The sequence below is a fragment of the Miniopterus natalensis genome, chromosome 9, assembly GCF_054644295.1.
Source record: "Miniopterus natalensis isolate mMinNat1 chromosome 9, mMinNat1.hap1, whole genome shotgun sequence".
Lineage (NCBI taxonomy): Eukaryota > Metazoa > Chordata > Mammalia > Chiroptera > Miniopteridae > Miniopterus > Miniopterus natalensis.
In genome coordinates this window covers 17,145,929-17,168,741 of record NC_142089.1, presented here as the reverse complement: position 1 = coordinate 17,168,741, position 22,813 = coordinate 17,145,929, and the positions used below count along the sequence as shown (strand labels likewise).

The following is a 22,813-nucleotide window of genomic DNA, read 5'->3' as shown; positions in this document are numbered from 1 at the left end:
AAGTCTTTTATTTAGTTTCTTTTTGTATCTTTTATTTATTCCGAGAATAAGACCCCCCCCCCCCCGACCCCCCAAAACGCATGGTTCAGAATTGTTACAAAATCACATGTAATGAAATTGCCTAAGGACCCTGCTGTTGGTTTTTTTGAATACCAGCTGATCTTCAAGTAGATTGAAGCCTAGCCAGCCAGAACTTTCTATCTTTCATAATTTCTTTTTTAAAAATATTTTTTTATTGATTTTTAGAGAGAGCAAGGGAGAGGGCGAGAGACAAACATGGATGTGAGGGTGAAACATTGATCAGCCGCCTCCTGCATGCCGCCCCCCCATCCCCCTACTGGGGATAGAGCCTGCAACCCAGGCATGTGCCCCAACTGGAAATTGAACCAGCAACCTTTTGGTGCACAGGATGACACCCAACCAACTGAGCCACACTGGCCCGGGCTGTCTTGCATAATTTCTGTCTCTCTGGTTCATAGTGCCCAGGGAAACGATAAAGACCACTATAAACTTCGATTACGCTGAAGAAAGATTACCTTAGAAGAAAGCTTTTTAGAAAAAACATCTTGGGAAGACCTTTCTGCTTGTCTGAGCAGATTGCCTTCTAACCTGGAGGATGCATGCACACATATAAATTCATTTGGGTCATAAAACTTGAAGACTTGCTTTTCTAGTTTTCACTGCATGTTAGGTAACCAGTGCTACTTTATTTTGTTTAAAGACTTTATGCAGTATAGTGCAGATAGACGTTAGGGGTTTAAGTCTCAACTGGATCTTAACTTCCTCATCTGCAAAATGGGGATAATTAGAACCCCAGAAGTCTAATTCATATGGCTAGGTAATAATATTTATAGAAATGCTTTGTAAATCTTATAAAATCTTTCTCCTCAAAGTCTATGGGCTAATAGTATCATCATCACCCAGGAGCTTATTAGAAATGCAGACTCTCAGACCCTGCCCCAGACCTATTGAATCAAAATCTGCATTTTGACAGGAGCTCAAGGTGATTTTGTATGTACGTTAAAGTCTGAAAAATACTATAAGACATAATTTTCTTGGAAGTTTGTGTGTGTGTTTTTTTTTTAATATATCTTTATTGATTTCAGAGAGACAAAGGGAGAGGGAGAGAGAGAGATAGATACATCAATGATGAGAGAGTCATTGATCGGCTGCCTCCTGCTCGTCCCCGACCGGGGATTGAGCCCACAACCCGGGCATGTGCCCCAATCGGGAATCGAACCGTGATCTCCTGGATCTTAGGTTGATGTTCAACCGCTGAGCCACGCCTGGCTGGGTGCTTGGAAGTTTAAGTTAGCAGGAAGCTATGGATCAAATTCGGAAACTTCTGTTTACAGGGTGGAGTTCCTTCAGATTTGAGTTTCCTTTGAGTAAGAAGTCTACATGCTGTACTTTGCAGTGCCAAGCTTTTAGACATTGACTAGATAAAAAGTAAAAAATCCCCCAAAACTTTGAGAAAAGCTGTTGGTTTTCATTTCTGTAATAAATAGCATTCTACACATGTAAGATATGTTTTCTTTTTTCTCTTGGATCTGGCCGTTAAACAGCAGAGGGGAATACTTTTTACTTTTCTGCACAATAGGAATTTCGTGATCATATATGCAGTGCCTGGTATATTTTGTGTTTTACTCTTTCTAAAGTACACACCTCCTTACTTTGTTCATTTTGAAGTTGGGATGTATCTTTCAAATGATAGTCATAGTTTAATTGTCAGTGTTTCCTTTTTAGCAGCACACAAAGTGATGGTATGTCTTACAAATTGATGGTGTCTCAGATTTGATGAAATGTAATTGGTGGCAGCTTGAATCTGTATGAATATTTCAGAAAAATCAGTAGGACAAGGAGTAATGATTAGAGCCATAACAGCTTCTATCGGGGAGACATGAGCTGTCTTGAAATTATGAAGCTTTGGGGAAGTAGAGGTGAGGGTGGGTTTATTTGAAAGAGGCAGTGGTAAAAAATGAAAATTGGATAAAGTACTGCTAAGAATTTTTAAAAAAAGAATTTTACTTTCATGTATTGCCTTATTTAATCCTTGAAACAACCCTTTGAGGTAACTGTTGGCCCTATGAATTTATAGATGAGTAAAATGAGGTTTGGAAAGGAAGTGATGGTGCCTGGATTCAAACTGTTCTAATTTCAGTTCTTAACTATATTGCTTTCTGTTATGCCCTACTTGCTTGTTTATTAGTCGAGTTTCTCACAATAGGTAAAAATCAATTTAAGAGAGTAATTTATATGGCTAGAAATTTCAAACTTTTATTCACTTTAATATTTCACGTTTTTGTTAATGGTAGAGCTATAAACTGCTGAACTTTAAAGGAAATGGACTTTCCCCCCTCCATTTTGTAAAAAATGGACAAATGTATACACAAGAAACTACTTTTTTAGCTATGTTACAGTTTCTAGACTCAGTGTGTCAAGCAGATGTGTTAAATATTCCTTTTTAAAAGGAGGGGAGGAAGATTACTATTTTCATTGAACGTAACTTCTGCCATATGGAGCTTTGTGGTAAGATCACTGCGGTAAGAGAAGAGATTAAATTCTCATTTCTCTGACTTCACTCAGATACTCAGAATTAATAGATAGTCCCTGAAATATTCCTCCTGTTATATGAAGCTTTTGAGGAAGCTGAGCCATAATTGGATGTACTATGATCTCTACAATATATGTTACTTCTATCTGCTTGCTCTTCTCTCAGTTCTTTAATATCTAGCAATGGAACATATTCATTCCTCTGCCTCTGTAGATCAGGGGTCTCACAGCTCTCTTGGCCCCACTCTTGAGATTTAAAAAAAATTTTTTTTATTGATTTCAGAGAGAGGAAGGGAGAGGGAGAGAGAGAGAGAGAAACATCAATGATGAGAGAGTCATTGATCGAGCCCGCAACCTGGGCATGTGCCCTGACGGGGAATCTAACCCTGATCACCTGGATCCCAGGTTGACACTCAACCGCTGAGCCACACCCGGCTGGGCACTCTTGACATTTTGGTTGGGCTTGGCCACTTGCATTTTGAGCACTCACTGAAGCCTATATTTGAGTACTACAGCTTTGGCTTAACATTGAAACCCACAATAAAAAGATGCTATTCACCCTGTTTTATTTTTTCTTTCACTCAGTTAATAGACTTTTCTAGTACTATTATGTACTAGGTAACATGATCAAAAAAACCCCATAAACTCTGCTTTTTATGATGTTTATATTGGACTTAATTACAGTGGTTCTCAGTTGTGACTGCTTATTGGAGTTACTAGAGAAGTGTTTATAACATTTGTGGGAGCCTGTGCAGACCAATTAAGTCAGAATCTCTGGGAACAAGTCCAGACACTTGTAAATTTTAAAATGATTGCGGTAGTCAACACTGATCACAGAGCCATTGTGTTGTGAAAATGACAATGTCCCTGGTAGGATCAGATTATGTTAGTTAAACCACTTAATTGGGGCATTTAAGGTTTTAATCTTGGTATCATAGATAATGCTACGTAAGAAATACATCCTAGTACATAGCTTTTACTAATATATTACCTTTGTATAAAATGATTTATAGTTTACAAAACTTTTGTATTATTTCATTGATGTTTGTAACTACTCTGTTTTAAACAAAAGTATCCCTGTTTTACTGATTGGAAAACTAAGCCTCAGTTTAATAACCTTTCTAAAGTCTTGTGACCAGTAAGTGTTAGCAGTTGAGATAGAATGTAGAGTCTGTGCAACCTGGGTTAGTTCTTTCTTAAATAAAAAAAGAAATTCCGTAAAATGTTCCAGCCCATTTCTACTGCTATTTTCTCTTTAGGGCCTTCACATTTCTGAGAGACCATTTTATGATCCTGAACCCTTTATTCTCTTATTTAGAAATTAGACTTTATGTCAACTTTTTTTGTTTAGGGCTGTTGTTGATTTACTGAACTTTCTACTATTAAAATATGACTGTATAGAAAAGCGTATAAGCCATAAACGTTCATCTTTGTGAATTTCCACAAAGTGAATACACCCATGCATCCACACCAAGAAATGGAAGACTCATTTTGGAGCCCCCACCTTCAGGCTGGAAGGAACCTACTGTTCTGATGGGGCATTTCTATTCAGAGTAGAAAACCAGGCAGTTGTATTTTAATTGAAAGGACTATAATACTGGTGAGAAACAGCCCACCCCAGGGCTACATTTGACAATCTACCCTTTGGGAGTATAATTGATAATAGAAGTGTCAGTACCACATTTTCAGGCCAGAGCAGCTGGGCTGAGCAGCTTCTCAGCAAGCCCTTGTAAAGGGTCACTGAGGAAAGATAACACCAAAGCATTGATTTGGTGAGTGAGTCTCGCTGTCACCAGATTTCTTGCTTGTTGGTGAAACTTCCTACTACTTTATCCCATTGTCTTCCTATTTTTGCGCACAGACCTTTTGAACTTAAGAGAAATGGGAGTTTAACTGCTTCTTCCGAGCCAGTGACTTGATTTGTAGATTTGTAGAAGGTGACTTATACGTGTTAGTTGGGTGATGCTTCTAATACGCTTTTACTATTGACATTGATGATGTCTGATTTATGTGGAGTTGTTTGTTATCTAGACCATATCTCCACCTATGGGATTCTTAGCTGATGGTAAGGACAATGAGAGGATGCTCGTTTTATCAGTTCAGTTTTGTAGGAGTTTTTTGGTCATTCAGTTTTCTTTGTCATAGTTTCTAAACTTCTGCCAGGCACTGTATTTAGTGCTGGAGATATAAAAATGAACACACAGCTTCTGTCAGTTTTACCTTTGCAGTAGGAGGGAACTATTGTCTCTGGACATTTTGAAACATTTTCCTGTCTTCAGAATCCTGTCATATTTTCATCTCAGCGCTGGGATCTCCATGTGGTGCTTAATTGGTTGTCACTCACCCTTTTTGTACCACTGACAGTCTTATTCTTTTGAAGATTCTGCTATGAAATTCACATCTCAATGGCTGCTAAAACTAATCTATCATCTTGATGCCACATGAAACTGTTGTATATCCTTCTTGTATGTGTTCCTTTGTTCACACTAGCCATGATATCTTTTTCTATTTTGCATTTGAACAGAGCATGATTTTGAAAGTACAATGGACTCTGAACTGGTAGTTGAGAGGTCCAAGCATGTCAAGTTACGAGTTGAGTTCCCCTTTCTGGGCCAGAGATCTTTAAGAACTACTCTGAGAGCATTTGTTTATTTTGTATTTGTAGGCCTGCCCATTCACAACAGTGTCTGCTGCTCCAGCCTCCATTATTGATTTCCCCCCAATGAAATTTGCTTGTAGTGACGAAATGCTGTGCAGCAGCCCTCGTCTTCTGATTGCATTTTGCCTTTTACCAGGAGCTTTAATTGGTCTAGGTGTGTTTTTTCTTCCTTAAACCAGAAGTCAGTGGTGGGAACAAGTGAGAGTGCCTCTCTCTACTTTTACAAAAGCAGTAGCTATTGCCTGGCCGGTGTGGCTTAGTGGTTGAGCATCAACCTGTGATCCAGGAGATCACAGTTCAATTCCAGGTCAGGGCACATACCCCGGTTGTGGGCTGGATCCCTGTCGGGGTGTGCAGGAGGCAGCCGATCAATGACTCTCTCTCATCATTGATGTTTCTATCTCTCTCCTTCTCTCTTCCTCTCTCTGAAATCAATAAAAATATATTAAAAAAACAAACAGAATCAAAACCAAACAAAAATAGTTATTTATTCTTTGGTAAGATTGTGTCAAGCTCTCTGTACCGTATCAAGTCTCTATATCCAATATTTGTTTCCTTTTGGAAATCAAGGCACATTTGCTTTATATATCCAGGTCTTAACTTAGGGTATTGGTCAGAGGAGACAGATTTAATTCCCTTAGAAAACAGGACATCAGTGTGCTTGGCATCACAATTCTTTTAGGTCCAGTCTTTCATTATTCACAGTTTGAAACACTTCAAAGATAACTTCTGTTGATCAGTGATTCAACTTACAATGCTTCCAGGTAGCCTCAAAATAATCTGGTATGGGACAGGCCGATAGAAGAAGACAACACTTATTGGTGAGAGAATTTCACAGCTAGATTTAACGTGTTTTGAAGGATTAAAAAATTAAAGTTAAGGATGATTGATGAATTATTGATGCAATAACTGGGGTGGTGGTGGTAGTGCAAATTGGCAGGGCTTATATTCCAAGATGAGCATAATTGAATTGGAATGATGTCAGGCTACACTTAGCTCAATATTCGGAAATAAGGGAGGAGTTTACATACACAATGTGAAGGAGATTTTTTTTTTTTTTATAGGTGTAACACTTTTCCAATTATACTATTAGCTGCCGTACCTGGAGCTTGTTAGTCGTGCTATTACATAGAGTTAGATTTGAGAGTAGAGAAGTGGGACCAAGAGATATAAAGTTTTGGCCTGGCTTTGGGTAGAAAGGAAAAACATGGGATGGTGGGACATTGGGCATGGTAAGACTGTCCTAAACTCTGTAACGTCAATGTATGTCTGTCTCCCCCATTTGGCAAGACTTTCTGCAGTGTTCCTGCCTCTGTGTTGTCTGTTAATTAGATTGTAATGTCTTAGAAGAGCACAGACACTATCCTGTTCTAATTAGCATCTAGTGTAGTCTGGTGTCCACAGTGGTTGCCCACTATCATTAGTTGATGATTAGTGAAGCTGAAGCTATTTTTTAAACAGGGCCCAAGGGATGCAGACAGTGATGAAAACGACAAAAGTGAAAAGAAGAACAAGGGTACGTTTGATGGAGATAAGCTAGGAGATTTGAAGGAGGAGGGTGATGTGATGGACAAGACCAATGGTTTACCAGTGCAGAATGGGATTGATGCAGACGTCAAAGATTTTAGGTTTGTATGTTTTACACTTCTGATTTTTGAATGGGGACTATGGGTTTTTGTTTTGATTTAGTTTTATTTTGATTTTAGTTTTCTTTTTCCCTCCTTATGTGTCTTTTTTAAGAATTGGATCTAGTGTAGGCCATACCACAAAGATTATAAATTAACTGGTAAGGTGGAATTTTCTAAGAGTTGTCAATGCCTGGTGCTTTGCCAAAACAATAGATTTTGCACTTGTACAGGGCTCTGTAATTTGCACATTAATTTCATAAAGAGCATTTCAGGATTCTCAAATATCAAAATCACCTGGAATGGGTGCCCTGGGACTTTTCCCAAGTTTCTCCCAAATCACTATCCTTGGAGAAACCGTGGTTACTAATGGGAGTTTGTCGCCTCTCTGGCATGTTAGAGTAGATGGAAAAACATTTGAGAACTTATTTGAGGTAGGTGGTGTATCATTCTCCTTATTTTGAAGAACCAGAGATGCAGATTAAATGGCTTTTCTTAATCATACCCATTCCGTGGATGCCTTTCATTCCATCTCTGGTCATGATTGATTTGCTGGTTTTAACCTATAATTTAATATGTGTACGCAGTATTAAAATAATATTGTATATTTGTCTTCCACATTTGGCAAGTATTCTTCATTTATGTAGATAACCTTTAGTGATGTTATATAATTTAAAAAATCTAAAAATCCTCAGTCAGTGATGTACATACAGATAGAGAATTTAATTTTGAATAGTTTTAAGTTAATCTAAAGTAAATATGTGTATGTCTGACCACACACATATATCTTACCCTAATATCTACCAAAGTCAAAATTAAAATATATTTTGGATCATTGTTGGTAGAACAATGTTAAATTTAATATTTCTAATCTAGTTTTTGTATCTTGTGAATGTAAAGAATTACAGTCTTTTGAAGAAATTTGAGTTGCCTAAGGTCTTTCAGATGAGTTTGGGTAGCCTCTCCATCCTGAATCTCAAGCAGTCCGTAGCAGTGTTTTCTGGTATTTGACTTTGGGGCAGGTGGTGGTGGTAGGGCTTGTGTGTGTCAAGGAACACAATAGCTTTAATTTGTACCACTATAGGATTTATTTTAGAGATGAAATGCATAGAATATAGTCACAGGTTACACTCCTGACTAGATTATAACATTATTCTATATTAGTCTGATTTGGAATCGTATCATCCTGCAATCCTTTTGCATAGAGTGATCATGTGCCCTGGGTTTCCCAGGACAGTACTTATTTATACCTGTTTCCCAGGATATTTATTAATAGCGCCCTTTTTTTGCTGTTAGGAGTGTCCTGGTTTGGATAATAAATTATATCTTATTACTTTTAATTCTTAGAGTTATCTCCTTAGTAGGGCCATATCCTAGATAATGAATTTATTTTGCACTATTTTGTAATGGTCTGCTTCTTCTGGTTTCTTAGAAGGGAAACAGTTTTAGCATTGGCCAGTATATCTAGATAATACAGAAAAAAAATTTTCACCTATATAAAAATTATTATTTTTAATAGAATCATTCTCAGATGTGGATCTTCCGCCTTAGAAACTTTTCCATTATTTCTATGTTTAAAAATATGTTGATTTGGGGCACATATTTTACTATCGAATTTTGGGATCTCTGTTTTCATGGATGCCACAGGTAGTGATTTTTCCAGTTGATCCAGTGTTCCTCAAATCTTAGTCTCTTGGTTGAAGGGATTGTAAATTAATAGCAGTAAATACAAATTTAAGGGGTGGGTTGTGGGAAGGCAAGCAGTAGAAAAGTCATTTTGTGATACAGCATGGAAACACCATAAATGGTCTTGGTTGTTTTGTAGAAATAGTGTTAAGTACTATTGATATAAGCTATGTCATGGACATTGTCCTTAAACTTGGGTTGCTGTAGTGTCCCTCCCCACTCAAAATAAGGTTTAATGCCCTTTACTTTCTCTGTTTAGCCGTACCCCTGGTAATTGCCAGAACTCTGCTAATGAAGTGGATCTTCTGGGTCCAAACCAGAATGGTTCTGAGGGCTTAGCCCAGCTGACCAGCACCAATGGTGCCAAGCCTGTGGAGGATTTCTCCAACATGGAGTCCCAGAGTGTCCCCTTGGACCCCATGGAACATGTGGGCATGGAGCCTCTTCAGTTTGATTATTCAGGCACGCAGGTACCTGTGGACTCAGCAGCAGCAACTGTGGGACTTTTTGACTACAATTCTCAACAACAGGTACTGTGTGTGTCTCTGTCACTCTCTCTACTCTCCCTCTAGCCAGCACATTATTCAAGTAACTAAGAATGGGGGGAACGGGAGGAGGGTGGCTTTATTTTAGGCTATTGATGGCTAGTCTTTCTTAGCCCAATAGTGATGTGGGTTTACAATGCCTCTGTATCTTCCCTTCAAGAAGCTGATTCCCATGCTGAGGGTATTGGCAAGAAACCACCCTCTTCTACAAGCACTTCCTTTGGCTCCTCTCAGGGCCTAAAGAGTGGGTGAGGTGGTGTTACCTCTTGTAACACAGTCCTCTGGGATGCTGATCTCTCTGAAGAGTAATGTGACTGTAATGGTATTAGTTTGCTTTGTTTTTAAAATAGTACAAACTCTGTTATCTACTATTGTTAAGATCCCAGTACTAGGTCGTCTTGTTAGTTGTCTTTTGAGTTATTGCACTTTGAAAGTTAGTTCCTTACAGTGAAAGTACTTGGCTCTTTTATTCATAAATACCTGGAAAATACTGCGTGTGTGCCTTCTGGTTTTGAAGGCATGGTATGACTAACTTTAGGGTTTACTAATCCTTCTTTTAATTATTATTTTTTTTAAGTAAAATCAGTTGTCTGGATTACTGAAAGAGGGCTGGTAGCTTTCTGATCTTAAGTACCATAAGTTTTCTCTTGTGGCTGGAAGCTGTTTGATGGGCCATGAATTTTGGACTGGAACATAAATATAAACTTCTAGGTTTGAAAGCTTAACGTCTCATATTAAAGTTTAGAAATTCTTTATCTGTAGGGAAATTGGCTTATCGTCTTTGGAAATCAGTTGTACCATACTGTTCCTTTAGTACTTGTCATAAATAGCTGATTTTAAATGAGTTTTGAATGGTAGATGATTGGATAATAAGGTTAACCATAGGAAGTTTACAAAACGAAATCCCTTTAAGGATTTTCTCACCTGCATATGCTCTGTGCTGCTGTCAGATGGATATGTTAGGATTAATCCCACACTTTTTATAGAGTAAACTGAACGTGCACATTATTTTCCTTGTAGTTCCCAAGAGAGATGCCCACTTCTCCATAGAAATTGACTTTGTGTTTTTTATCATCTTTATAAGAAATAGTCCTCATTTATGGTTTTGCCCTTTTCAGAATAAATCCTCAAAACAGCCATTTTGCATGAAGCCAGAAATTACTTTGGGTGCTGCAGATATACTAGATTTCAAAATATTTTGTGCCACACCAGCAGATATAAGGACATGATATTATTGTGTAGACTTCAAACTTGTCCAGCTTAGAAAATTAATTTGGCAGTTTCTTTATCTAAAGAGGTTCACTAGTGCAGGCTGTTCCTAATCAGATCCTTTAACCTAGTTATTACCAAGAAATTTTATCAGAATTTGTTTACTCTTCTTTGTGGTCAGTTTTTCTAGCAACCCTTAGAACTGTGGCCATTTTTGGTTCTTAGCTTCCATTCCAAAATCTAACCTTTTGCTTGTTATTTAAGAAATATTTGTCTTCAACCTCTTATCAATGAAAATCTGATTCTTTTTCATTTAGTTGTTCTTTACTTTGTAATCAGAATTGGGATTCTCTTTTGATTTATTGATCTGTGCTTTCAACATTTTACCAAGTTTTTGGGAGGCTGGATAATTATTAGAACTTGAACAACAGAAATGTACTTTTGTACACCCACAGTTTAGCATGATTACATCAAACACAACACGTATTCAAATTTATAAAACCCATGGGTGCCTTCACCACGAATTCCAATTCAGCAGTTTTTGGAAGTGAACATAATTATTTTGAAAGTGAAACTGTTGTTGGGTTCTGGCTTTCCGTACCTGTCTTGGTTGCTGAACATAGGGCATTGTTACACAGAGATACCACCGTCATATGATGGGATGTTTATCTCAAAGTCCTGTAATTCTTGCTTTCCTTAGTAGATTGTTTTACACATTCTTGTACTGGGCACCTTAATAGGATGCTTGGGGACCACTAGCTCAAGATTCCTAAGTACCTTCAAGACCTTTTAGCCTCCCAAAGGCTCCTTCATAATTGCCAGTAAGTTGTCAAAGAAGGATCATTTTCCTTTCGGAAATTGGTGTTTGTTTTTATATTTTATCCCTCCAGCCTTTCTTACCCTTTTGCTTTTCATCACATTTTATTCCCCTTTCCATTTCTGCTTATTAAAATCATTCTCATTCCAGTGCTGTTATCTTTCTTGATCTGCAAATCAAAAAATTGTCACTTCTTTCTCCTTTGCACTCTGCAGTGCTTTGTATTTTGCTTAAGAAAAGGAGTCACCATGTTCTGCTTTGTGTGGTGATTGCTTGTCTAATAGCCCTTGCTAGATTTTAAGCTCCCTGTGGGGAAGGCCTGAGTTTGTCCTCGCTGTGTCCTCTTCTTTGCTTTAGCAGACCAAATTTTCAAGGAACCTTTTCCCTCTTATAATGTCTCAGAACATCCCCCCATAATTAATATGCTTTAGCAAACTAAAATTTGAAACTAGCCTTCTAAGAGGTCCGGAAGCCACATTTTGAGGCCTAGCATATATTGTAACATATGAGTCCTTTAGATCTAGCCTGCTGGCTTGTGTCTCATATACAGATAACTTGACCTGTATAAATTCAGGAAATTTACCTCCTGGATCAATATTTTTAACCTTTTTAGAGTGACAGTCCTCTATTGCTATGTGATCAGAAGCTATGGTTCTCTCATCAGATAAATGAACATAATTCTTTTGATGTTAAATTTTGTGGATAACTTTAGGGAAATCACAGATTTATCGACTGCAGATTATAAACTTCTGTTCACATTTTTTGTTCTTACCTCTAGCCAAGCAGATCTTTCATGAAGGAATGGCCTCCCCTGCCCCGTGGCTCAGTTTAGTTATTGTAACTCATTTGCTCATTTAAGTAGCGCAAGGCAGTCCTCCATCACAAGTGATAAGATCAGTCATGCTCATGTCTTAGGAACCATAGACAAAGGAGAACATACTCTGTTCTCTGAGGAAAGAAGGCTTTATGAAAGAGGTGAATCTTGAGCCGTGCCTTGTAAGACTTGTTTATGTCAGGAAAAGAATAAAAATTCCAGTGGAGGAAGTGGTAAACTAAAGGCTTCAAATTAGAAATTAATAGGTACATGTTCATTAGTTAATTTAGAAGACGTCACCCTACGTGGTAGTTGAGGCTGAATAAAAATGAGGTTGTGTAGATAGCGTGTGTCTTAATGACTTTGCTGTGCTGCTTTAGAGGCAGTGACAGGACAATTTTAGAGGGAATGACTTAATTAGTATGGTTTAGTTTTTTTGTGCCCAGTGTTGTGTTTAGTAGCAGTCTTAGACATTTTTTTACCCATATTAATCAGTTAACTGTTGACCGTTGTGTCCTTCCAGGACCCTTAGGTTCTGCCCATAATGAACAGAGCTAGTGTTCATCGTACGGCTATGATACATGAAGCACTTGTGGGACAGCTGAGGACTAAGGCTGTCTCTCTTTTTTTTTAGTTTTGAGTTATTTGCAATTTACAATTGATATTTACAATTTACAATAGTTATTTACAATTGATAGGGTAGCTTTATTTGTGATTTTATGAGGGGATCTGGTTTGGAAATTGACAAAATAATTTCTTTTTATGTCTTACTACCCTTAAATCAGGTTTGATTTGGTGTAGTAAGTTGGTTTCATAAAACTGTTAATATCAGCTTTTAATGAGATGTGTAATATAGATCAGCCTCAAAATGCAGAAAAGGCAATTTTCATTTAGTTCATTATAAACTTAATGGTACTTGTCTAGTCATTGTTAATCATAAACTTAACCTTCCTAAATTGTTTTAGATCAGGGATTTTTTTTAATGTGCTGTGAACCCCTTAGCAGTTAGGTTGAGATCTGTGGACTGAATTCTTGGACTGATGTTTTAAAATGTAGAGTGTAAGTAGAATTACAAAGGAATCCAATTGTATAAAAATATCTGTGAAGCACGAGAAAGAGTTGGGTGTACTAGCTATCTTTTTTTTTTTTTTTTTTAATATATCTTTATTGATTTCAGAGAGAGGAAAGGAGAGGGAGAGAGATAGAAACATCAATGATGAGAGAGTCATTGATCCAACCCGCAACCGGGCATGTGCCCTGACCGGGAATCGAACCCTGATCGCCTGGATCCTAGGTCAACGCTCACCCACTGAGCCACGCCCGGCCGGGCTGTACTAGCTATCTTAATGAGCATAAACAAGATTCTGAGATATCTGACAATTGCAAATTATGAAAATGTATGTGATTTCTATTGGTGATTAAGGCATAGATGTTAATGTGGTTCGTTGCTTAAAATCATAATTGATAGACATGCTAAATTTTGTGGAAATGATAATTTTACCTATCCCAAGCATAAAGATCTAGGGCTAAAAAACCCCTAATTCAGGGCAGTTTAAAATGCTCATTGATATTTTTGGAATATTCTCCCTTTTTCTCACACTTTCCCCTTACTGTTTTCTCCTCAATTCTGGGAAAAACAGTGAACAGTTCATATATAGTGTTTGATACCATTTTGTTTTATGATGGTTGAGGAATATTTTACTTTAATAAAGAGCTATACAACTATTAAGTATATTTTAGAAAATTATTATGGGGTTTCATTAAATTACAATCCTATATAGCAGAAATTAAAGCCAGGAAGGATTATGTCATGATAGATTAATCAGATTAATTGTTGATATTCTTTATTTAGAATTCAGTTAACCTGAAAATAACCTAATGAAGCGTGCTTTACAAAATTATATTTGGATATACTAAAACTGAGACCCTGTTAAGCATGAATTTTAACAAAGAGAAAGTACTTTGAAGATCACAATTGAAATACTGTATTTATTCCTTCACAGCCCTAGTCAGATGGGAGAGGAAATTGGCATGCATTGCTTTTAAAAGTGTGGTAGTGATTAAATGTAATTCTTATGAGGCCAAGTTTGTGCATAGTTTTAACATAGGAATTTAATTCTGGCTTGCCTCTCAGTTTACAATTGAGTGGATTATTCTATTAGTGCCATTTGTATAATCACTGTTAAAATGCTTCCATTAGGTAGTAATTTGGTTGATTGAAGCTTGCCTTTATTATTTGACTTTGTTGAAATTTTATGATGTGATTTTCTTAGAAAGATATTAAATTACTTGGAAGAAGGATATGTTTTGTTTTTCGCACCTTATTTAGAAACCATTTATTTTGGAATGAGATTCTTCACCTGTTAAAGAAATGTAAAGAAGTTTCTATTTTTAAAAATTTAGCAGCATGGTGTGTATGTACCTGTTAAACCAGAAATCATTGTAATCATTGGTTGGTCATATAACCTGGTTAACTGTTAAACAGTTGTTTAAGTAACCTGGCCAAAAATTGGCTTTGACCTGGAAGCTTTAAACAATAGCAAACTTTTACAAATTTCATGTACTGAGGACTGGCTCCAAGATACACTTTTTTATTAAAAATTTTAGTCCCACCATTGATGTAGAGCTTTTCTCTATGAATCCTGACAACAGCCCCATGAGGTAGGGCAGCTAAAAGACTTACTAAAGGTCATATTCTATAAGCTATTCAAACACCTATGTTTTGGTTTCTCGATTCAGGCTGTTTCTTTTGGTTCTAGTACTAGAACAGAAAGCCTTTTGATATGTGGAGTTGTCTCACTTTCAACAGCCGCATTCATAATTTTTTTCTGCATGGATATACTGTAAAAAGCACTGATCATCAACAACAACAAGTTTTTCTTTTTTCTCTGTTGTCTTTGTGAACTGCTGAGAACAATTGGTGCTCATGAACTCAGTGGGGTTTTGACTTTTAACATTGACTCTGAAGAGTCTTACCTTCTGATTTCCCCACCCTGGGCTGCTTTGTTGGGGGAGGAGCTGTAAGAGGTGACTCACAGAAGCACACTGTGTCTGTGTGGGGGCCTCTTCCCATTTATCAACCAGAACATCACACATAAAAGATTGTTTTGAGTGCATTACGTGTGTTAATTTTAATGCAACAACTTTATGAGTTAGACATATCTTTATTGTCTCTATTAGAGGAGGAGAGCAAAACACAGAGATTGTCTTGCCCAAAGTCACATAGAAAGTCAGTGGTGGAGCTTGAGATATGAATCCAGGCTTTCTGACTACAGAGTCTTTTCCTATCCCTTACCCACTGTGTATATAACCTTAAACTGGTAAAAAGCCAGGTCTGGCGGTATATTTTATTTTGGCGGGGGGAGCAGCAGAGGGGATAGTCTTTTACATTTGCTAACTCCATATCTGGATATCACTCCTCCATGTCCTGAAAACTCAACAACAATGTTTTTATGCCCGCAATTATTGGTAACAACAGTAATAGTAGTTGCTGTATTTTATAAGATACCAGCTGTATGTCAGTCACAGAGTTTTTGACTGCCCAGAATTTTTTTTCTGGAATAAAAACCCCACAAAGATCTCTTTCTGTAAGGTCATATAGTGGTAGAGAAGGGAGTCAAACCAGCCTGCTTGTGTAGTTCCCAAATCTTGAAATAGTTGATATATTTTCCTCTGTATTTGGTCTCTTCCACAATTTTTGAATTTTACCCAAGTAAATTTTAATCAGTAGTGGTACATTTATCATTATATGGACCTTAAAACAAGCATTTTCTCCAAATATCACAGTATTGTGTTTCTCAGTTATGATTAGCTTGCTTTGTGAAAATCATGAAAAATGTTTACAGAACTCAGTGCTTTGCCCAGCAGATGGTATTTGTATGAGTTTTTCAGGATCCTTTGGAATCCATCACTTGCCAATTACCCAATTTTGTTTTCAATACCCTGTATTTCCAGTTAATACTGGACCAGTTACATAAAGAAAATTGCCAGAATTGTAATCTGTAATCAAATCTGCCTTGCTGTAGATGCATAATTTACTTTTGTTAATTGTGTACTGCAAAATGCACTCAAAATAATTCCTTCTCTAGTCACCATAATCACTGAGATATTAATCAAATCTCAAATGCAGGCTATATGACAGTTCTTGTAGGGCCTGTATTTTTTTGGTTAAAAGTAATGCTTCCTACTCTCAAAGTGTGGTAACATGTAGTTAGAACCACAAACTCATGTGGAATTATTACTTTTATGGTATTCACACATTGTTTATTTGTCTGTATTCACAAGATACAGTACACAGACATATGATGAGTTACATGTTAAAAACATGAAGCGAGAAGTCATATGGAATGGCATTAGAGTACTATTTTTGGTTAATAAATCAAGAAAACATCAAGATTATATTCTGAATGGACCATCTTTCCTTCATATGTCACAGCTTCTAGCTAATAATGTGCTAACAAAAAAGTTTGTTGAATGAATTGAATTATTTCGTTTACAGCAGGGTGGAGGGAAGAGGTTTGCCGTGAGCCATGTCTGAGATGTTAAATATTTCAAAATGTTTTAGGCTAGGAAAATTCTGGAGGAGCCATTGAAGAAACAGTAGATATTTAGTGGAACTAGGAAGCATTTTTATAATCTGTGAAAAATTAAAAAAAAATAACACTTCCCACAATTTTACTTGTTTTCTGCCTCCTGGCTGGACTCCTTCTTGGGTGGACTCCCTTCTGTTGGTAGGAGTTCTATGAGACTGTCTTTTAGACAAAACAGAAATGTGAAACCAACTTGGCAGAAATCCCAAGATCACAATTACCACATAGTACTGATGGGCTCCCTTCCTGGGAGTGAACAATTGTTTTGATATATTTGTCAATGTAGTTCAGTATTTCTTTTGAAGACTTGATATTTAATGATTGCTTATAAAGTAGCATCATAAATGAAGTTACTCTTTTCTTTAACCTTTGGGAAAAAACAAGTATTTTTGAAATCTCTACATGGTTATTTTTGACATACTGTAAGAACAAAGACTAAGTTCTACTCTGGTTTTTAAAAAGATAGTTGGTGAGTGTGTTCAAAATATTCACCTTTTGTGTTTTTTTTTATTTAAAATCAGTCTACTCCTATATTTGAGGCATACAAGTAGCCAAATCATAGTATAAAGTATTTCTATTAAAAGTTCAGTCATGACAATAATTAAGCAGAGTTGGTGGAATGACATTATCTCCTAATGTCTGAAATAATTGGGTCTGTTTATGAGGACATCTGTAATTTAAGATCCATGGTGTCTGTTAGATATCATCCAGTGAGGTCAGCTGAGCTGCTGAAAAGTGCTTTAGAAAGAACAGGTAGGTTGAAGGTCCTTTCTAGGGAGGTCCCTTCAGTAAGTGCCCTGTGTGATTCTAGCAAATATGGACGTCTTCACTATGACTGCTTGGAAGGAGGCTTGTCAAAGCAATCCAGATTTGGGTTACTGGCTCCCCCTTTCTTTGTACTGATACTATTCATACTAAAATGTTTGAACATTTTATTCATTGTTCTATTCCTAGTTCCTTGTGCAGTGCCTAGTAGGTATTAATTGTTTGATAAATATTTTTAGAATGAATGAGTGAATAATTGACTTTGTATTAAGGTTCTTTGAACTCCTGTCCTTTTCTTGGAAACTAAGAAGTGTGCAGGGTCTGAGTTCATAATCCAGGTTTTGTTAGGAGCAGCTGTACTTCCAGTAAACTCAAGAGCCCCCCAAAATTGGGCACTCATCCAGCTTACTCATTATGATAAGCACTAGTTGAGGAAGGCATCCAATATAATTTCCCCAGGAAGAGGCAGCCAGAGGACAGGATGAATACTTTTCACTTTCTTTTCCAGAAAGTGCTCAGGTGGGGATGAAGTCAAGTTTTTGTGGGGTCTTTAAAGAATGTAGGGAGGAGCATGTAGGAACAACATGCTAAGTTGTTTTGTAGTACCTTTGTTTAATTTTTGTGCGCCTTGGATTAGGCGGGCCCCTCAGACTTGTTGACAACCAATAGGGCATTTATATGTAGGTGTGGTTTGGGGACATGTAATGTGCAAAGTAGTCAGCGTGTAGGAAATGGACACACCAAACTGAGGTAAAGAAAGAGGGATGTGAATGGAGTAGAGCATGAGAACATTTTTGTTTAAGGTATCATGCCTCATTGGGGTGTATAGAAATTTTTATTCAGAGAGATTTTAAAATTATTCATGAGATAGTTTCTCTAACCTCCCCATGTCTTTTTCTCACCTCAGCTGTTCCAAAGACCTAATGCGCTTGCTGTCCAGCAGCTGACAGCTGCCCAGCAGCAGCAGTATGCACTAGCAGCTGCCCATCAACCTCACATCGGTAAGTCCTTAAGCCTGAAGTTCCTTTATCACTATCAGTGTGGCCATCATTTTAGGTACTGGCTGCTGTGAAACCCAGTAGAGTGATTATAAAAGTCCAGGCAAATCCCTCAAAGTAAATGGCTTTTTCCTTTTGTTCAGTTGTCTCTAGCTTACATCCTTTATTTTTGGCACACCTTCTACACCTCAACTCATAAGATTTCTTAGTATCCAGCTATTATTGCTCTACCTCAGCTCTTTCAGGATTTAAAGTATTTACTGCATTGGTGACTAGCATCAACTCTTTTGGTAAGATTGGATGAAATTGATTAAATAACAATAGTTTTGTCCATGTTGGGGTGGTATAGACTGTGAATATATCAATGTCTTTTATTAATTAGTAAGTAGTACCTGTAAATCCATTTTCCTAGCAGCATGTGTTTTTAAAAATATTCTTATTTAATTGCTGGTTTTTAAAGTAGCTTTTGCTTCTTCTGTATCAGTTCTGCCATGCATATTTTCATCTAGACACCCCCCTGCCCCTGGCCTTTTTAAGGTCTCTGAAACACACAGTGTTATACATGTAAACAAGTACGAGAAGTATTTTTTAATGTGTCAAAATGACATGATTGAATAGAAAGCAGGCTGTTAATCATGGATTGTGGTGTGTGCTGTGGAAGAGAAGACTTGCTTTCAACGCACATCTATTAAAGCCAGGCATAGAGGCCTGTGCCTGGGTCTAGTATTTTATACTTGAAGGTAGATAGTTGTCTTTATAAATACCGATACATTTCCTTTGAGGAAAACTGTTTGGAAAATTGTTATAAGTGGAAATAAGTCCTTCCCTTCATCCCATTACTATGTCTTTTAAATTGTTGTATTTTAGCCTGTTATAATTTTAATCATCTTTTAGAAACTATGTGAACTTAAAGCTGCCTAACAGTTTTAATTGTAATTTTTTAGCAAGGGTAAAAAAAAGACAAAGATAAATGTCACCATAATCTTTAGTATGGGGATTGTTTATCTTTCAAAGACTTTTCTTTAGTCTCACCTACCCTATCTTCTTTCCCCCATCCCCACCGGCAGCCTGGAATGAATACACAAACTATGTAGGTATTTGGTAGGGCTGCAGTTTTAGTCAAGTTTGCTTTTACTGACAGGTATGTTTTCAGCAGGTTTAGCTCCCGCTGCGTTTGTCCCCAATCCATACATCATCAGCGCTGCTCCCCCAGGGACGGACCCCTACACAGCTGGATTGGCTGCAGCAGCGACATTAGGTGAGACATTCTGCTGCATGAGGGATTTTTCTCACCTGCTGAAAGTCATTTGAATTGGGCATGTGTTCTTTATACTCTGATGAATCCATGTCTCCAGTGGGGATTTCTCTCCTAACTTCAGTGCCATCTACCTGCCAGCTGTGTAGCTCTGCTTAGCTGTAACCTGAGACTTGAACCTGTCCAAAGGCAAACTAATCATCCACCTCCTGTGTAGGTATTTTTGACCCACAAAGCCACCAGTTGCTCATATATATTTTGAGAATTTCTCCCTTTACGCAGGGGTTCCTACTACCTCTATTCTATCACAATCCAGGTCCTTATGTGCTTTACCTAAACTTTTGTAGCTTTTCTTTCTTACATATTCCTAATTTCCTTGCTTCTTCCCCCTCTTCTGCCTCCCAAAATTGCTCAAGAAAACTGTCTCAAACACAGAGCTTATCTCTTTACCATTCTGCTTAAACCCTTGATTACTTTCTGTATTATCCACCCTGATGCAGCATATGGTAATTATCAAACATGGCTGATCATTATAACCTACTTGGATGGTGGTGGTGGGGTGTGCTGTTCTTTGGTATCCATATTTTTAATGCGGTATCATGGCATTCAGGGGATTAATGAGGATTGGGACCCATTACATATAGGGATCTCTCCATGACTTGTACATTGATGTCTTCACATGCATGCCACTGTCTCCCCTCCAAATTGGCTACCATTGGCTCACACCGGGCATTCTAGCAACGCTAAATGGATTTTAGCTTGTTGTAAATAACATGGTGGTTTAGATCTTGGTGCCTTTGGATACTGTGGCCTCCCAAGTAAACTCTTTTCCCATTCTTTGCCTGGGAAGCTCCTTAGCTGGCAGTGCCACCTTTAGAAAGCCTTCCTTTCCTAACCCTCCCTATTCTTTCTCTGTTACTTATTATTGTTCTGCATTTATTTGCTTATGGATGTAAACATGAATGTGTTTTTTCCCCCCTTGAGACTGAACTCTTTCAAAGGCAGGCACTTTTGTTATTTGACTTTGGTATAGTTGCTGTTACCATAGTGGGGTCATAAATGTGTGGTAGATTGAATTCATCTTTAGGACAAACTAAATGTCTTCCAAAGTAAATATTCTTTGGGGACAGAACCTGCCAAGTCATGTTAATCATGACTAAGTATTATTTTAAGATTTCACTTTTATATAGCATGTGATTTGTAATTATGAACTCAAATGCAGTATAGAAGTTCATATTTTCTTTAGAATTGTTCGCATCTTGGCATAAGTTTTGGGAACATGTAGTGTAGTTCCCCTGTTTCCCGTTGGCCTTTGAGGGAGAAATAGAAAGCTCTTCCCAGAAGAATGATTTTTGCTAAATACCATTAATATTTATTGAACCCTTATTAACTATTTGCCAGGCACTATGCTGAGTGATACATGATGATTTTACAGATTAGGAACTTGGGGCTCCAAAAAACAGAAAGCTGTCTTTTATTGTGATCACGCAATTGAAATGTAGCGTTGGGGTTTGAACCAGGTCTAACTCAAAGCCCATGTGTGCACTTCATTATACTGTATAATATTTATGTTATCTTTTTAAAAATATTTTTAATTTATTGATTTGAGAGAGAGAGCGGGCGTGAGAGATGTTGTTTCACTTACTAATTCACTCATTGGCTGCTTTTTGTATGTGCCCTGATGTGAGATCAAACCCATAATCATGGCGTATCGGGAATGACGCTCTAAACAACTGAGCTACCTGGCCAGCGCTCTATGTTATCTTAAATTGTCTTTTCTGTACTTTCTTTCCTCTACTAACTAACTTTCCTCTGCTAACTTACTGTATGTTATTTAAAACAGAGAACTTGTCTTAAGTTCTTCCTGACACACTTGTCCTCACTGATACCATAGTTTGGTGATGAGAATCTTATTTTTTGTACTCATCAGCTAAGCCAGACTGAAAATGACTTAAGTACTTCCACACAAAACTGGAAATGTTAACTACCCAAACCCTGAAACTGCATATTCTTAAGGAGTGTTAATTGCACAGAAATGGAAACAGGCACCCAGATGAGTCAAGCTCAAGAAATTAGGTGCCTGAGGGTATTTTCCTAAACTCAGCCATAAGGCCACAACACCAGGGAAAATAGTAAGAGTGTCATTTAAAGAAAATTTAAAAGATTGTTTTTACCATAAACATTTACACTATCTGTGCCCAATAGGGGTTTGCTTTGTTAGCTTTTGGGGGGGTGACCTTGGGACTATCATTGCAGGTTGCAGCCTAACGGTTCAAGGTAGATGTGGCAACATCCTAACACCTATTACCCGCATTTTGCATGTGAGGAAACAAAAACACAGATAAGGTCTTCTTGTGTTTTCTCTTTCATTCTTTTCCTTAAATGCCCAAGACCACTCCTCTTTATAGACACTAGCCAGATGAGTTTGGGGGCCAACCACTCTCTTTAACTTGGAGGTATGTTTTTTAGATTATTTAGGTTCTGATAAAAATGTTTTAACTTATTTGCTTATTATAATATAGCTCAATTGTAGCATAGCTTTTGTAGGCAGTTGTAATGTTTCACAGTGGGCACTCTTATATGTTTATTGCTTCTTGATCTTGGCTAAGCCCACAGGTACAGAAAATGCCAAATTAGAAATGTCAGAGCAACATTGAGCAGTGATATCATTTGACTTGTGTTTGAGAAGCTTAAAATGGGGGAACAGAAAACATGTACCAGTTTATTTTGACTATTCATGAAATATATTTTGCTATAGGATTAATATCAGAAGAGCTATATTGAAACAGCTCTTTGGAAGGAGCTCCATTGTAAGACGGGGTTATTAAACTCTGTTCTTTAACTAAGAAAGTTCAAATTGGAGATGTGTGTCAGAAGATTTGAGGAGCTAGCTTTGAGCCTTTGTCTTGATGGGCAAGTAGGCAACTTGATGTTCCTTGCTACCAGCTTCAGAAAATTTTATGGTTTAGGTTTCTGCCACATCCAGATTGCTGTCTCTATAGCTCTGTTACCTCTCTGGCGCCTACTCTGTGTGGCAAAGATTACAGCTGTAACTTGTGAAAGAAGGTGAACAGATAATACAGCTTAAAAGCAGAAAGCCCAGTTGTTAGACTACTGAGCAGGCTGGTAATAAGTCAAGGTGTTATATTTTTTGTTTTTATTTAACTTAAATGTAAATTTTCAGATATCAATATCTGAATATAGTTGTATTGAATGATATTTGTGACTTTAAAAATAGAACTGTGAAAAACAAGCATCTTAGAAATTGAGCAGTGGAGGTTCAGTGGGCTGTCTGGGT

At 37.4% G+C, this 22,813-nt stretch overlaps 1 protein-coding gene across 8 annotated transcripts in view; it reads left to right on the top strand.

The window, feature by feature from the left end:
* The window catches only part of PUM1 (pumilio RNA binding family member 1), a 114,509-nt gene that overhangs the window by 48,996 nt on the left and 42,700 nt on the right, over positions 1 to 22,813 (top strand). For 4 of the 8 annotated variants that reach the window (XM_016217221.2, XM_087820260.1, XM_087820259.1 and 1 more), the window contains 4 exons: positions 6,674 to 6,840; positions 8,783 to 9,053; positions 18,170 to 18,263; positions 19,402 to 19,518. In XM_016217221.2, the coding sequence (XP_016072707.1) occupies positions 6,674 to 6,840; positions 8,783 to 9,053; positions 18,170 to 18,263; positions 19,402 to 19,518 (649 nt within the window). The remainder of the gene's footprint in view (positions 1 to 6,673; positions 6,841 to 8,782; positions 9,054 to 18,169; positions 18,264 to 19,401; positions 19,519 to 22,813) is intronic. The other 4 variants (XM_016217276.2, XM_016217250.2, XM_016217243.2 and 1 more) reach the window with 2 other exon arrangements.